The following is a 17,085-nucleotide window of genomic DNA, read 5'->3' as shown; positions in this document are numbered from 1 at the left end:
AAAAATCAGGACCTCATGGGTGATAATCTCTGGATTACTTCTAGTGCCTCGTGCTAGTGAGGATAAGAGCAGGAGGATATGGCAGATGAATGTGTGGCTAAAGATTTGGATTACAGATTCAGATTTTTTGATCATTGGGATCTTTTCTGGGGCAGAAGTGACCTGTTCAAGAGGGATGGATAGCATCTGAACTGGAGGGGGAGCAATATCTTGGTGGCTAGGTTTACTGGTGCTACAAGGAAAGGTTTAAACGGGAGGGTGGGATCCTCAATAACAAGGAGGCAAGTGTGAGGATCGAAGGAGATACAGTAATGAGAAATAGTAAAGTCAAGAGACAGGTCAGGTTGGAATACAACAGGGAGCAAGGAATGGTTGTTTGATTAAAATGCATCTATTTCAATGCAAGAGGGCTGACAGGTAAGGCCGATGTACTCAGGGCGATGTATTTGGGACTGGGATATTTTAGCCATTACAGAAACATGGCTAAGGGAGGGACAGATCGGCGGCTTAATGTGCCAAGATACAGGTGCTTTAGGCGGGACAGAGGTGGTGGAAAGAAGGGAGGGGGAGTTGCATTTTTGATTAAGACCAGTATCACAGCAGTAGTCAGAGATGAAATAACTGAAGAACCATCCAGTGAGGCTTTGTAGGTGGAGCTAAGAAATAACAAAGTAGTGGTGACATTTGATGGAATTAGACAGGATCTTGCAGGGATTGATTGGAGTAGTTTGTTTGCAGACAGAAGGAGGTCTTCAAGGTCTATATGTTCCTGAGAGTGAAGCCTTGATGACAAGATATTGAGACTTTGGCGCGAAAAAAGAAGGAATTATGGCTTCGGTGCAGGCAGCCAGGATGAAGGAATCCCTGGAGGTATCTCGCTGTAGGGGAATACAGGAGTTTACAGAAGAGGGAAATCAGGAGGGCAAAAAGGGGGCACGAGATAGCCTTGGCTGAGAAAATTAGGGTGAATCCAAAGAGGTTCTTCAGTTCTTTTTCCTTTATACGGTTAGAGAGAGAATAGGACCCCTCAGGAACCAATGTGGGCGTGTATGTATAGAACCACAGGAGATGAACGAGGTCCTCAATGAATGTTTCTCCTGTGTTTACTGTAGAGAAAGACATGAAGACTTGGGAATTTGTTAAGTTAGTGGTCATATCTTAGGGACGGCCCAAATCACAGCAGAGGATATGTTGGGTGTATTAGAAGTATTAAGGTGGATAAATCTCCTGGTCCTGACCAGATATATCCAAGAACACTGCAAGACACTAGAGAAGGGGGGCCCTGGCTGACACTTTTGCATCGTAGTTACACACAGTTGAGGTTGTAGAAGACTGGAGAGTCGCGAATGTTGTGCCCTTATTCAAGAAGGGCTGCAAAGAAAACCTGAGAACTATAGACCAGTAAGACTAAAGTCTGTGGTAGATAAGTTACTGGTGAAGACTGGGAAATAAGATATATATGCATTTGGAAAGACGGGGTTTGATTAGGAGTATTCAGCATGGCTTTGTGCGTGGGAGATCATGCCTCAGAAATTTGTTACGCGTTCTTTGATGAAGTGACCAGGAAGGTTGACGAGGGCAGGGCGGTAGATGTAGTTAATATGGATTTCGGTAAGGCCTTCGATAAGATCTAAGTGGTAGGCTGCTCTGGAAGGTTAGATTGCATGGAATCCAGGGGGAGCTGGCAAATTGGCTTTATGGTAGGAAGCAGAGGGTAATAGTAGAAGGATGCTTGTCGGACCTGAGGCCTGTGACTATTGAAGTGCCTTGGGCCAGTGCTGGGCCCATTGCTGTTTGTTATCTATATCAATGATTTGGATGTGAATGTTCAAGGCATAATTAGTAAGTTACAGATGATACTAAAATAGGAGGTATCGTGGACTGTTAGGAAAGTTATCAAAAATTGATCAGCTGGGGAAATGGGCTCAGAAATGGGAAATGGAGTTTAATATATGGAAGTGTGAGGTCTTACATTTTGGAATGTCAAATCAAGGTAAGCGTTTCATAGTGATTGGTAAGGCCTGAAGGACTGTGGTGGAACAGAAGGACCTTGGAGTTCAGGTGCAAGGTTCTCTGAAAGTGGAGTCACAGTTAGACAGGGCAGTGAAGAAGACTTTAGGCATACTGCCTTCATCAGTCAGGGCTTGAGTAGAGATGTTAGGAAGTTATGTTGCAGTTGTACAGGACGTTGGTGAGGCCGTACTTGGAGTATTGTATTCAGTTTTAGTCACCTTGTGATAGGAAGGATGTTATTAAACTAGAAAGACTGCAGAAGTTTACAAGGATGTTGCCAGGACTCAATGGTCTGAGTTACAGGGAGAGGTTGGACAGGCTGGGACTTTTTTCTTTAGAGCAAGGAGGTTGCAGGGGGATCTTATTGAAGTGTATTAAGATCATGAGCGGCATGGATAGAGTGAATGCACTCAGTCTTTTTCCCAGGATTGGGGAATCAAGGAACAGAGGGCATCAGTTTAAGGTTAAGGAGAAAGAATAAAAGGGAACCTTAGAGGCAGCTGTTTTACACAGAGGGTAAGAAGTGTATGGAATGAACTGCCAGTGGAAGTGGTTCAAGAAGGCACATTAACAACATGTAAAAGGCTTTAGAAGAATATGAGTCGAGTGCAGAGAAATGGGATTAGCGTAGATGGACATTTTGGTCGGCATGGTCCAGTTTGGGCCAAAGGGCCTGTCTCTGTTGTAGGACTCAGACTGTATGATCTGCCTTGCTTTCCAATTTCTCTCACCGCTTTTGGATGGTTTCATTCATGCCTGTTACAACAAGAGGAGTATATCTATTTTAAAGGTTTCCCTTCCAGTATTACAGTATGTTGACTTGCAAAAGATTCTATTTATTCTTCCTCCATCTTATTCTTGGGAGAGGTTACAAGTTCCCCTCAGTCATATCATCCACATGATTCAATGTTAACAGGTAAACTGTTGACACTCGTTGTTATTTCTGTCTTCAATATTGAGCTCAGGGCTGCTGCTCAGTTCAAAATTACCTGCCAGTTATTGAGACCTAGATGAATCAAGTTCTTAAAAGAAAACTTACTGTTTTAATAAAATTCAATTCATTCTTTTCAATTCATATCCAAATCGATCTATCCTGGTCTGAATTTTAACCAACTCTCTTTCACGTCTTAGGCCAACTCTGGCGGTTTAAAGCTTAGACATTTTACACAATTGAAGTTACATCATGACTGATCAGATGCAAAAATCACCACTGAAATGTGATCCACTTCCTGTTGTATTTTCCTGGCTTTCCCAAAAATGATTCTCTTTGTGCATTTTTCCTAACCCCAAAATCCATAAAGTTTCCACTTGCTGAATAGTGACTTCTGTGTTCTGTGTTGTAAAGTGCTCGCGTTTCTTATACAAATGCATTCAAGTATTAAACTGTGATACAGCTTTCCTTAGTGTTTTGACAAGATTTTAGGAAATTGCAGCATGTTGTTTTAAAAGTTTACCAGCCTAGTAAACCTGTGGTTTTTGTCATGGCTCAGAAATGTAGCATGAGGAGTGGAGTTCCATGAAACACCACAAAATCTAATTATTGAGAGAGCATTTGAGTTTAGCAATTTTCTTAAACAATTACCGTGTTAAATTTGGTGCATTGTTGCAAATTCAAACGAAGTTTTGCAAATATTTCTGCCTAAGTTTGAATGCTCCTGTCAGTGCTCAATATATTTCTGTAGCAAGTCAGAGCATTTCACGAATTATGTATATTATTTGAGGAATTATTTGGATAGCTAAGTTCTTTGGTTCAAACTTTGCATAATAAAAATTTACTTGTTTATGACAAGACAAGCTCAGCAGTAAATACGAGTCTGTTGTGAATAGTGGCTGCAGTAACAAACAACATTTTAGTCATTGGTTATTTATAGACAAACAGCTAATTCTAACGAAGGGTCATCATCTGAATGTTAACTCTGATCAGATGCTACCGGATCTGAATATGTCCAACACTTTGTGTTTATTGCAGATTTCAAATGTTTAACTTGTGGTTGGCCAGCAGATTTCTTTTTATTCATTCATGGGATATAGGCTTTGCTGGCTCTTGAGCTACATCCTTGAACTGCTGCAATCCACCTGCTGTAGGTTGACTCACAATGCCATTAAAGAAAGAATTCCAGAATTTTGACCCAGTGACAATGAAGGAACACTGTGTTTCCAAGTCAGGATTGAGTGACTTGGAAGAGAAGTTGCAGGTGGACATTTTTCCATAAATCTGCTGCCCGTGTACTTTGAGAGGGGAGTAGTTGTGGGTTCAGAAGGTGCTATTATTGATCTTTGGTGAATATTTGCAGCACACCGTATAGATAGATAGTGTACACTGCTGCTATTGAGCATCGGTGGTAGGTGGTGTGGGATATTTGAGGATAAGATGCCAATCAAGCGAACTGCTTTGTCCTGAATGGTGTGAAGCTTCTCGAGTGTTATTGGAGCTGCACACATCCAGGTAAGTGGGGAATATTCCAGCACCCTTCTGATTTGTGCTTTGCAGATGGACATCCTTTCAGGAGTCAGGAACTGAGTTACTCGCAGCATTCCTAGCCTCTGACCTGCACTTGTAGTCACTGTGTATATGTCGCAAGGCCAGTTGAGTTTCTGGTCAATGGTAATGCCATTGATAGTGGGAAGATTCAGTGATGGTAACACCATTGAGTGTCAAAGGGCGGTGGTTAGGTTGTCTCTTTTTGGTGATGGTCACACCCTGGTATTTGTGTGGCACGAATATTATTTGCCTCCTGTCAGCCCAAGCCTGGATATTGTCTAGATCTTGTTTCATTTGAACTTGGACTGTTTCCCTATCTGAGAAGTTGCAAATGGTGCTGAACATTGTGCAATCATCGGTGAACATACCCATCTCTAACCGTATGATTGATGAAGCAGCTGAAGATAGTTGTGCCTCAGATGCTGTTCTGAGCAACTCTTGCAAAAATGTTCTGGAAATGAAATGACTGACTTCAAACAACCACTTCCTATGAGCCAGGTATGACTTCAAAGCAGTGAAGAGTTTCCTCCTGATACCCGTGGACTCCAATGTTGCTACGACTCCTCGATTTCACACTCAGTTGAAATCGGTCTTGATGTCAAGGGCTTCCACTCTTCTTCTTCTCTTAGAATTCTGATTTTTGTCTATGCTTGAACCAAGGCTGTAATGAGGTCAGGAACTGTGTAGCCCTGGTGGAATCCAAACTGGGATTCAGTGAGTGGACTATTGCTGAGCAGGTGTTGCTTAATAGCACCGTTGATGACATCTTCCATCACTTTACTAATGACTGTTTTATGCATTTACAGGGTGAGGTGTGTCTAGTTAGGCCATTATTTACTGCCTATACTTAATTGCACCGAGAGCAGTTTGCTGTGGGTCTCTAATCACATGTAGGCCAGACTAGGTAAGGATGGCAGTTTCCTTCCCTAAAGGGCATTAATGAACTAGATTGATTTTTCTGACAATCTACAATGGTTTCATGGTCATCATTAGACTCTTAATTCCAGATTTATTATTGAATTCAAATTCCACCACCTGCCATGGGGTGAATTTAGCCCAGGTCGCCAGGACATTACCTAAGTCTTTGGATTAACAGTTTAGTGATAGGCTAGGTTAGATTTGTCCTGGTTTTTGAGTATAATTTCCAAATTGTCAGATAGATGCCACTGTTGAGTGTACTGGAAGATTTTGGCTAGGGGAGGGCCAAGTTCTGGAGCACAAGTCTTCAGCACTATTGCTGGAATGATGTCAAGGCCTATAATCTTTGTATTAACCGGTACATCCAGCTGTTTCTTAATATCACGTGGGGTGAATAGAGTTGGCTGAAAACTGGTGTCTGTAATGCTGGGGACCAGTGGAGGCGGCTGAAATGGGTCATCTGCTTGGCACCTCTGGCTGAAGATTGTTGCAAATCCTTCAGCCATATCTTTTGTATTGATGGATTGGGCTGCTCAGTCATTGAGGATGGGATTATTTGTGAAGCCGCCTCCTCCAGAGCGTTAATTGTCCACCACCGTTCGCTACTCGATGTGGCAGGACTGCAGAGTTTAGATCTGATCTGTTGCTTGTGAGATCGCTTAGTTCCCTTGATCAATTGCTGCTTACATTGTTTGGCAGCTTCATCAGGTTGACACCTCTTGTTTAGGTATACCTGGTGCGGTTCCTGGCATGTCCTCCTGCACTCTGCATTGAACCAAGTTTGATCCCCTGGCTTGATGGTAATGGTTGAATGCCATGATGTTGCACAACATGCTGGAGTACATTCTGCTGCTGTTAGCTCACACGGCCTCATGGGAAATAAGATGGAGTGTAATCTCAATATGAAGGCAAAGCTTTGTCTCCACAAGGATAATGCGGTGGTCACTCTTACCAATACTGTCATATACAGGCGCATCTGCGGCCTGCAGATTGGTGAGGGTGAGGTCAAGTATATTTTTCTCTTTCACTGGTTTCCCTCACCCAGTCTGGCAGCTATGTCCTTTTCGGACCCAACCAGTTCAATCAGTAGTACTGCTGCTGAGTCATTCTTGATAGGGAGCATTGAAATCCCCAACCCAGAGTACATTTTGTGCCCTTGCCATCCTCACTGTTGCTTCCAAGTGGTGTTCAACATAGAGGAGTACCTTTTCATTGCATGAGGGAGGGTCGTGTGTGGTAATCAGCACGATGTTTCCTTGCCCACGCCATTAGACTTCATGGATCCCAGAGCCAATTTTGAGGACTCCCAGGGCAACTGTATATATTGCTAAGTGGGAATGTTATGCTGTTACTCAAGCTATTGCATAAAAAACATTTACATTTTATTGTTGTTCACATTGTTAACTTGTAACATGTTAGTTGAGTGCAATTTGCCTTTCACTTTGTAGGTCCGAGGTCCTTCAAATGCTGATCCATCTGTGATTGTGGATGACCTCCTAACGCCATGTTCACCTGGTGATCCCAATGCTTTGGAAATGACGTGGATTGATGTTCCAGGGGATAAGCTTCTGGAGCCTGTCGTGTGCATGGTAGGTAACCTCAATTTCTGCAAATTTTAATGTTATGTCTCAGACCTTCAGTTGCTTGTAGTTCTCCCCTCTTGTAACATATCATGAGGATGAAATGTTTACAGCCATCTTCCATGGCTATCCAAAACAGTCATACAGTCAGGCCTACATTTATGTTTTCCTTTAATGTTGGTCATTTAATAAGGCCTTTACTCTCGTTTTGGGTCACAGATTTCATTTTAATGTTATTTGGTGCTCGTCTGTTGGAGGTCTACTTACAAATTTAAAGGGTAAAGTAAATTTGGTGTAGTTGGTGTCTTTATGGAGTGGCTTCTACTGCTTTCTGAACTTTTACGTGGTTGGCCCTGTGTTTCACAACTTTTCTGGTTCCTCCAGCCACCCTCTTGCTGTTGACCTGCAGGTTGCAGCCTATCTAGCTCCCTACTCCAGCCTCTGATGGCTGACTCTTTGCTCTACAGCTCCCTGACCCTATAGCTGCTGTTTCATTTCATCAAACCACCTCCTTCTGACTCTCTTCCCCGTCCTGAACTTCACTGTGACCAAAGAATCTGGAGATCAGCAATGAGTGGCTGTTCTGGAGTGGGAAGCAGCATGTAGAAAATTCACAAGGAGGGGGGTCAAGGAACAGCAAAAGCCCCAGGCTCCAATTGTCAATATCAAGAAGGCGGTTTTGGGAATGGGAGAGGCCATGAGCTGTACAGCTGTCAGTAATAGTTCAGAGTAGGGTGTGAGACAAGTTGAGAGTTTGGAGGGTTGGCAGCAAAACGGTTGTCAAGGAGAGCAGCAGGGGCAGCAAGCCTGAGGGTTGGTGAGAGAGTGCCAGGGAGTGTGACGTATATTGCACAGGAGATTCAGAAAGCAGAATTGGCAGTGACTGGAGGTAAACCAAAAGTTCCTGTAGTAGAATTTTAACTTTTTAAATACATACTAAAAATATTTCATTGACCAACAGGAATTTAGCAATAAAGTATTTCAACTTGAACGGTAAAATACTTTTTCTCTCTGCTAACAAAGGTTCTGTGGAGCCTAGTTAGAGTTTTTACTTAATGGGAAACTGTTATTGCCTTAGTCATTTCACTTAAAGTTAAGCATAATATGACCTCAGTTACAATTATATTATATATGCATCAGATGTCATGTATGCTAATTGGTTACTTTAGTAAATGTGATAAATGATACAGGAATGCATTTGTCATTGTATTGAAATTAGTTCACATAAAAGATGCTTTGAGATGTTTTGAGAGAAAAGGTGTTGGATAAATCTGGTTCTACTCTTCAAGTGAAACATTTCTAATTCAAATGGAAAGAACCACATTCTTCAAAAGAAAGCCAATCTCTAGGTTCCGCACGTTTACCATTTCCCAGTATATTAGTTCTTTTAAATTCACTACCAGCCTGCCACCCATGCCTTGTCCCATGCATTCCTATTTTTAGGAACTTTAGATCTGAACAATATTCTGGATGTAGGTTTGCTCGCTGAGCTGGAAGGTTTATGTTCAGACATTTCATCACCATGCTAGGTAACATCCAGCCAGAACTCTATCAACAAACACGTTGACTTGGACTCGATTTACCACCCCCTGAGAAAAAGAACAGGAAATGACATCGTCAACCCATAGAAACCCAAACATAAACGGAAAGAGGAATCATCAGCAGTGCTTCGTCCGGAGGCTCACTGAAGACGTTACCTAGTATGATGACGAAACATCCGAAGATGAACCTTCCAGCTCAGCGAGCAAACCTACATCCAGAACCCCAACCTGAGCTAAAAATCTTCACAAAACTTGCTAAAAAAAGTTTCTAATTTCCCCTTGCGTATTTTATCTGGCTTTTTTTTATCTTTGAATTTCTGTCTTGTATTTGATTCCGCTATTGAATCTCTTTTGTTTTAAGTTTTTCTTAGTCTTTTTTTTAAATCACTCCTTAGGGCCACTATATACGTGGTCTTTGCTCTGTATTTGACAGACTTTACTATCATCAATTGCAATTATCACCTGTAAATAAAATACTGAACTGGAAGACAAATAAGAGGAAATTCAAAGTTTGATTTGAACCATTAATTAATACCCACAGGAGCAGGAGGAGCCAATCAGTCTTTTGAGCTGATTTCACTGTTCAAGTAAATTGTGGATGACCTGTATCTTGGCTTGGTACAATAACCCTTGGTATCCTTGCTGAATAAAACTCTTATGGATCTCAGTTTTAACATTTTGAATTGACCTAACATTTTTGGGGAAGAAACCCCACATGGTTTTGACTACCCTTTGTGTGAAAAAATGCTTTCTAACATTATTTCTGAACAACTTATGTCCAACAGTAAGGTTATCTCCCTTCTGGACTCCAAGCCAAGGTACAATGTTTCTCATCTCTATACCTTATAGAGGTTTTAAAATATTCTTAAATGCCACCTTCTATATGACCATTTTAAATACCATCTGCATTCAAGGGAACACAAGTTTAGATTAAGTAACTGTTCTTCTGTTTCAGTATCATTTTCAGTGAAGTTGCATTGCAATCTTCAAGACCAGCACTGTCTAGGACTGCGAATGCAGTGCCTCAGTTTTGGTCTAGGCAGAGCTTTGTCATCCTCAGCTGTGCCTCAATTCAAGATGTCACTGACCTACTCCTCCTACTCTGGTTTTAATTGAGTTGTGGGTCTTCATGTGACTGAATAGTTTGTTTCTTGACCTGAACATCTTTCAGCACATGGGGCAGGATGACCCATGAGTTAGTGGAATCCAGAGTGCAGGGTTTATTTTTCTGTCCTTTTCTGCCTGTCATTAAGGCATTTGGACACCGCATGATGCATATTCATGGACAAGTCACTATTTTGAATGCTTGGTAGCGTGCTGTTTATAGTCATTAATGTCAAGAAGAACATCACAGTATCTTTGTAACATTCTTTTTTTCCTTACGTGGAACACTGACCACTTGAGAGCTGAGAAGAGTGGGGGAGACACCCACCCCCAGCCTGTTGTAGTTTATTTTGCAAGAAGTTTTCCTGATTGTCGGTAGAGCTGGTATTTATTCAAGTGTCCTCTTTTAATATACAGAATGTGGTAAAGGCAGTGTTGGTGTAAGTTCTCTGAGGCACAGACCAACGACTGTTCTGTATCCCAGAACTTGAGAGTTGTGAAGGTCTTTGTTGTCAAACACTCCCTGCTATTTTTTTCTAAAATGCTGACATGGTGCAGTGATTCTGTGTTGGTTCTGCGTTAATAGTTGCCTTTTGAGAGAGATAGCTATTAAGGTGCGGAACATGCTTAACATACTCGACAGTCCCTCAAATGGGAGATTAAATATTTTGCTGACCGTGTGTGACTGATATGTTTTGACAATGTTCAAGAATGAACAGAGTTTCTTGTAAGTAGAATTAATGTGATTGTGGATAGTGGCTTGTAAATCCAATGCAGAGTAGGCAGTGACACTGCAGTCATCCAAATGCTGTTAATCATTTAGTGGTCAGTTTAGTTTTAATGTGGAGGCAATGGAGATTAAAAAGTTGGAGTTCTTTTCTTCAGTCTGCAGGATAGGTGTTTGGAATCCTGATGTGAGGGAAAGCCCATCAGCTTTGAAGATTTCAGCTGGGAGTACTATCCAGGCTAACGGCATTGTTTTTTGTTTATTTGTTGCAACTGTCAAATCAATGGTAGTTTCTCCATAGGTTCTACACTGTCTCTGGGAAGATAGGCTGGAGAATATCAGCTGCCACTGTGGATTCACAGTTGTATTGTCAGAAATGTTCTTTGTGGCATTATTCACTTGATGCTAGTTTATTAATGTACCTGAAGCTACAAGGAGCTTGTCATGGCATGCTGTTGGACTTCTGATTTTCTGTTTGCACCACTTGTCCTTTTATGTTTTAGATTTGTCTTTGGGTTTTAGCCTTGAGCTGTTGGAATGTTGCATTCTTGAATTGAAACCTTGCATTGTTCAGTCAGGGAATAACGGCTGTTTCTGTTCCAAGAGGTTATGTATATTTTGCATGTTTGTCAGACCAGTTCGATGCCTGAACCCAATGATCTGGGCATGATTGCCTCTGACACCTGACCTTATTTGATCCCACTGTTCTGAAACTGAGCTGGGTGTCTGAAACCTTTCTAGGTTGTTTGCTGGTGAGCTGCTGTTTGAATTCTTCTCTTTGGTAGGGATGCTTTAGCGATGAGACACTGAACCATATCCTCTTGGACTTTTGGTTCTTGTGATGTCTAGGTGTGCTCAGTGGCTGTTCATTGCCAATTGAACAAGTAAAAAAAAAAATCCTGTCCAGCATTTTCCTTACATGAATCATGTGACATGTTCATAACTTAGATTATTGACTCAAAGAATAACATTATTAAGAATTTCCAGTGCTTTGATCTCGAATGCCCTCATGTGTTTTTGTCCTTCTGGCAATGTCATAATGAGGCCACACTAAACAAGCCTTGTTAGTAGGGGCATTTCATCATCATTCGCTTTTTTCCACTCCACTTTTCCCAATGGTGGTTCTTCTGAAGTTGGCCAGCCCTGTCCCCTAAGAAGGGTGATCTTTGGCACTGAGGACTCTATCAAGGTCAGAAGTGAATTTTTCCTCCACTACTTTTTCTGAATAAATGGCGGGGGCACATTGATTAAGGCTGAGCTAGGAGGTGTGGTGTCATGAGCCTTTCATTCATAAAGTTCTGGCAGTACATCAAAGATCGTATTCCAAATGATAAAACCAACTCCATAGACACCAAGATTGTTGAAATTACATAAAATGTGATCTTTGAATTCAGTCTGTCAGTGTAATATCTGAGACTTTCATGGACTGAAATGATCTTAAAAACAGATCAAAACCAACTGCCTTATAAAATCCACAGACATCACCAGACCCTACACGTTAGTCAAGTTCCAAAAAAACTTGAACAAAAGGCAACCTGAGCTGAAATTAACATTTTACCAAATGTAGTCACCCACCCCATTAGATGTAAGAAAAGACCATCTCTTATTTAAATGTTCCAACAGTGAGGTTCTTCACTTGTTGGAAATAGAATCTTGTCGGATAGTTTAGCCTGAAAATGTGTTGCTGGAAAAGCGCAGCAGGTCAGGCAGCATCCAAGGAGCAGGAGAATCGACGTTTCGGGCATAAGCCCTTCTTCAGGAATGAGGAAAGTGTGCCAAGCAGGCTAAGATAAAAGGTAGGGAGGAGGGACTTGGGGGAGGGGTGTTGGAAATGCGATAGGTGGAAGGAGGTTAAGGTGAGGGTGATAGGCCGGAGAACGGGCGGGGGCGGAGAGGTCGAGAGGAATATTGCAGGTCAAGAAGGCGATGCTGAGTCCGAGGGTTGGGACTAAGATAAGGTGGGGAGAGGGTAAATGAGGAAGCTGGAGAAATCTGCATTCATCCCTTGTGGTTGGAGAGTTCCTAGGCGGAAGATTAGGCGCTCTTCCTCCAGGCGTCATGTTGCCATGGTCTGGTGCTGGAGGTGGCCAAGGACCTGCATGTCCTTGGCGGAGTGGGAGGGGGAGTTAAAGTGTTCAGCCACGGGGCGGTTGGGTTGGTTGGTGTGGGTGTCCCAGTGGTATTCTCTGAAACGTTCCGCAAGTAGGCGACCTGTCTCCCCAATGTAAAGGAGGCCACGTTGGGTGCAGCGGATGCAGTAAATGGTGTGTGTGGAGGTGCAGGTGAATTTGTGATGGATATGGAAGGATCCCTTTGGCCTTGGAGAGAGGTGAGGGCAAGTTTTGCATTTCTTGCAGTTGCAGGGGAAGGTGCTGGGAGTGGAGGTTGGGTTGGTGGGGGTGTGGACCTGACGAGGGAGTCGCGGAGGGAGTGGTCTTTCTGGAACACTGATAGGGGAGGGGAGGGGAGGGAAATATATCCTTGGTGGTGGGGTCTGTTTGGAGGTGGCGGAATTGACGAAGGATGATACGATGTATCTGGAGGTTGGTGGGGTGGTAGGTGAGGACCAGTGGGGTTCTGTCCTGGTGGCGATTGGAGGGGCAGGGTTCAAGGGCAGAGGTGCAGGAAGTGGAAGCGATGTGGTGGAGAGCATCGTCGACCACATCTGGGGGGAAGTTGCGGTCTTTGAATAAGGAGGCCATCTGGGTTGTTCGGTATTGGAATTGGTCCTCCTGGGAGCAGATGCAGCGGAGGCGAAGGAATTGGGAATATGCGATGGCGTTTTTACAGGGGGAAGGGTGGGAGGAGGTGTAATCTAGGTAGCTGTGGGAGTCAGTCGGTTTATAGTAAAATGTCCGTGTTGAGTCGGTCGCCCGAGATAGAAATGGAGAGGTCTAGGAAGGGGAGGGAGGAGTCTGAGATGGTCCAGGTCAAGAACGGGGAGGGAGTTTAGCCTGAAAATGTAACTTCAGACAGTATACAAGCAGCCGGTATTTCAGCGAGCTTTTTTGGCAGAGGAGATGGATTTTAGATTGCAGAACTGAACACTAACTGGAGAAGGTTCTGTCTGATGTGGTCAGATTAAAACCTGATCACAATGGATGCCAGGACTCCAAACTGTATATCCTTTGATTCCCTTCCTTGCTGGGTATTATCTCCTTTTACATTTGTACTTGTGTTTGTGATCTCAAGTTACAGCCCAATGGCTGCACGCTTGATGCCAGATCTTTTTTATTTTTCTCAGGCTTAACAGGTAGTAAGCATGCTCTTCTCTTTATATCAAGAAAACCTTGAGATCGGCTTTTTACTACTAATGTAAGATGGGAGCTGGTTCACCCCTCTTGACCTGGTTATTGCGTGGTTGCTGTCAGTCTTGTGTTTCCAGCAGAAGGTATAATCACTGTTTGTCCTTTCAGCTGCTACCTTGAGGAAAACTTTTCTCAGTACACAAATTATAATCTCGAGTTCTGACATTTCACATGATATAATTTCAGTTCCTTCTGGATAGTACCTCTTGAAATTATCCATGAGAATTTCAGGTTGCAAAATATAAAGTTTTCTTTCTTGTATCATAAAGATGATGACCCCGCTGAATATGGTGCCCCAGCAGAAGTGGAACAACCTATTTTTAGGGCATCTTTTCTAACCCCCTTTCTATTTGGGGTCAGCAGTGGGTATCCTTAAGAGGACTGCTCATTTGCAAATACTACTGCCCAGACACATGCCTTCAAATGCAGCTGCCCAACAACCTTAAAGCATCTGAGTTCTGAAGAACAGTCATATTGGACTCAATGTTAACTGTTTCTGTCTTCAGTGGTGTTGGCAGACCCACTGAGTTTCTCTTGTAATTTCTATTTTTATTTCAACCTTCATGCATCATTGCATGTGTGTCGACTCTTGACTCCCAGGTTCCCAGCACTGCCTCCTTCACCAATTCTGCAGCACCACAGGACTTGTCAAGTGGGTCCTGGTAAAAGGAGCCATAAGCATGACTTTGTTTAATGTGACTTTATGATCTTGACAAGTTGGTCATCAGATTTTGGTAACTTGTTGAGTGATGATGACTGGGAACAATTTGTTGCTGTAGCCTTCTTTCATCTTTGCAGCCAATGAGAGACGTGGTCATCCTTTGCCTGTTCTGCCATTCAGGACATTTGGACCTTACTTTGTCTGGTACCACTCAGCCCCCGACCAGGAGCAAGACACTCCTGAGTGCATCATCCAAGGATTTATGAGAGCACAAATTCTCTCAGCATGGAAATGGACCCTTCGGTCCATCACTTCCATGCTGAACATAATCCCAAACTAAACTAGTCTCATCTGTCAGCTCCTGGCCCATATCCCTCCAAACCTTTCCTATTCACATACTTTTACAAATGTAATTGTCCCACATCAACCACTTTCTCAGGAAGTTAATTCCACATGCAAACCACCCTCTGTGTTAAAAAAACAAAATTTGCCCCACATGTCTTTTTAAAATCTTTCTTCTCTCCTCTTAAGAATGTGCCCCTAGTCTTGAAATCCCCCATATTAGGGAAAAGACCCCTACCATTCGCCCTATCAATATCTCTTGTGATTTTATAAACTTCCCTGAGGTCATCTCCAACTCAAGCTGGCAGTCGGTTTAGTGAGATAGCTATACAATAAAAAGTTATTTTTTAATTCTTGTGATAAAGGCCACCATTTCATTTGCCTTTCTTAATATTATTTTGTACCCATCCGTATGAATTCAAGTCCACTCTGCCATTCAATAAAATCTTTGTTTGAATTCCATGTTCTCATCTATCCCTGATAACATTTGATTTCTTGCTCAACAAGAACCTGTTTACCTCTCCCTTAAAAGATTTTCATTGACCCTGTCTGCACCAACTTCTGGACTTTTGAACAATGTCCGAGAAAGATTTTGTGACTCTGCATTTGGATCCTTATTATTTCTGCTTCATCATATTTAGAATGTATTCTTATTAGGTCCAAAATAGTGTCTCTCTCATTTTCGCGCACTGAATTTCCATCTGCCAGTTTTGCCCACTAATATAACTGATTAAATGCTATTTGCTTCCGCTGACACACAGTAAGAATATTCTAGAGTTCTGAGGAAGGGTCACTGGACCTGAAATATTAACTGATTTCTCTTCAAAGGTGTTGCCAGGCCTGAGTTTTCCAGCAATTTCTGTCCTTATGTAAAAATATTTCTGTTTATTCCTTTGTGCTGGTCATACTCTCACAAGGAATACAAAAGGAATAGAAATCTCGTGAATCTCCACTTTAGTGTTTATCACAGTAGTGTCAACTTGGGAGAATAGAGGAAATCTAGTTGTCATGAATACTCTATTTTCAAAAAAAAAGCAAAATATTGTAGTTTACATCGGGTTAACTTTAATAGGTAAAATACTTATTAAAATAATTTTTTATATATGGCAGTAGAAAAATTGTGTTCCCCTCAGATGAACATCGACTTTATTTTAGTGTGACTAAAATTTAAAGTTTTGATTTGTGTCTTAAGGAAGCATATTTGGTATACTGTTGAGTACTTTAAAAACTCAGTTGAAATTGCATTTGTGAAAGGGAGTGCTGGAAATAAATGCTTTACAAAGATTTAGCAAATTAGAAAACAAAAGGAAAGTTTCCCAAAACTTGCTCTTTAACAATACAATAATTTATTAAAATACTTCTTGTTTTACAGTCTGTTCAGAGTTTTAATTCCAGTCTCAACTGTATTTTAATATTTTTCATTTCAATCTCTTTTTCTCAGCCTGACATGATGCATTCATTAGCAAGCATTAAACCAACAGTTAATGACGAGGACCTGGAAAAGCTGAAGAAGTTCACAGAAGACTTTGGTCAGGAAGGCTGAACCATAAGATCTTAATTTGCACAGCAAAATATTTTTCTTTCCTTGTACATCTCTCTTTTTCTATTCACAAATCAGTTGCATACAATAGTAAGTTTATTTTTATCATTTTATTATTGTAAAGTCAAGCACTGTTATTTCCAGTCATGGAACTTATTAAATCCAACTTTATATAATCTTAATTTCTGCATTTGCCTATCATAAAACTACTTCTCATATAAATATCTAAAGAGGTTCCAGACTTCAAGGGCTTAGCGTGATATTTAAATATTACTGGAATAATTGAGAAATTTTAAAGGAACTAAGTACGTTGTGCTGATGTCTTTAAGGAATGTAAAGTAATCTTGGGTATCATTGGAATATACTAGATACTTTGAATGGGGCATTTTAAATTTGCACATAAGATCTAATACATGTACTGCCCATTATGATTGGACCATTTCATCGTACTTCAGGTAGACTAATTTCTGACTGTAAAATATAAACTTGAAGCTTTGTATTGGAGAAATTGGGATTACTTATTCAGTGATTTGTATTGAAATAAATATGAATGAAGTGAACAACTTCTATATATGTAGATTTTTTTATAATGGCAACCTTGTATTTTCTGTTTAATTTCTGTTTATTTGTAAATAAAACTTGTGTCTACCCAATGATTGATTTAAATTGTCATTTTGGAAGACTTTATTTCAGATTTTTCAAAATATTTTTGTTTGTCCAATTTAGTGATGCAGACACAGGATAGAAATCTAAATCTGCTTCTATGCATAGTTAGGTTACAGAGTGGGTGGTACGAGTTAGCTTTATTGTCATACTGATTTGTCACTTTGTCTGGTTTATGTAATGTTAGGCAGAGTTCTAGGTTAATG

General features: G+C 41.4%; 1 protein-coding gene across 1 annotated transcript in view; it reads left to right on the top strand.

Annotated features, from left to right (window-relative positions):
* The window catches only part of LOC140480363 (vacuolar protein sorting-associated protein 4B-like), a 44,283-nt gene extending 27,414 nt beyond the window's left edge, over positions 1 to 16,869 (top strand). The window contains exons 10-11 of the mRNA XM_072575129.1: positions 6,862 to 7,002; positions 16,118 to 16,869. Coding sequence (XP_072431230.1) covers positions 6,862 to 7,002; positions 16,118 to 16,219 — 243 coding nt within the window. The 3' untranslated portion in view covers positions 16,220 to 16,869. The remainder of the gene's footprint in view (positions 1 to 6,861; positions 7,003 to 16,117) is intronic.
* Positions 16,870 to 17,085: the final 216 nt, after the last annotated feature.

This window comes from Chiloscyllium punctatum, chromosome 8 (assembly GCF_047496795.1).
Source record: "Chiloscyllium punctatum isolate Juve2018m chromosome 8, sChiPun1.3, whole genome shotgun sequence".
Lineage (NCBI taxonomy): Eukaryota > Metazoa > Chordata > Chondrichthyes > Orectolobiformes > Hemiscylliidae > Chiloscyllium > Chiloscyllium punctatum.
The sequence above is the reverse complement of the archived record's forward strand: the minus strand, read 5'-3'. Positions and strand labels throughout refer to the sequence as shown.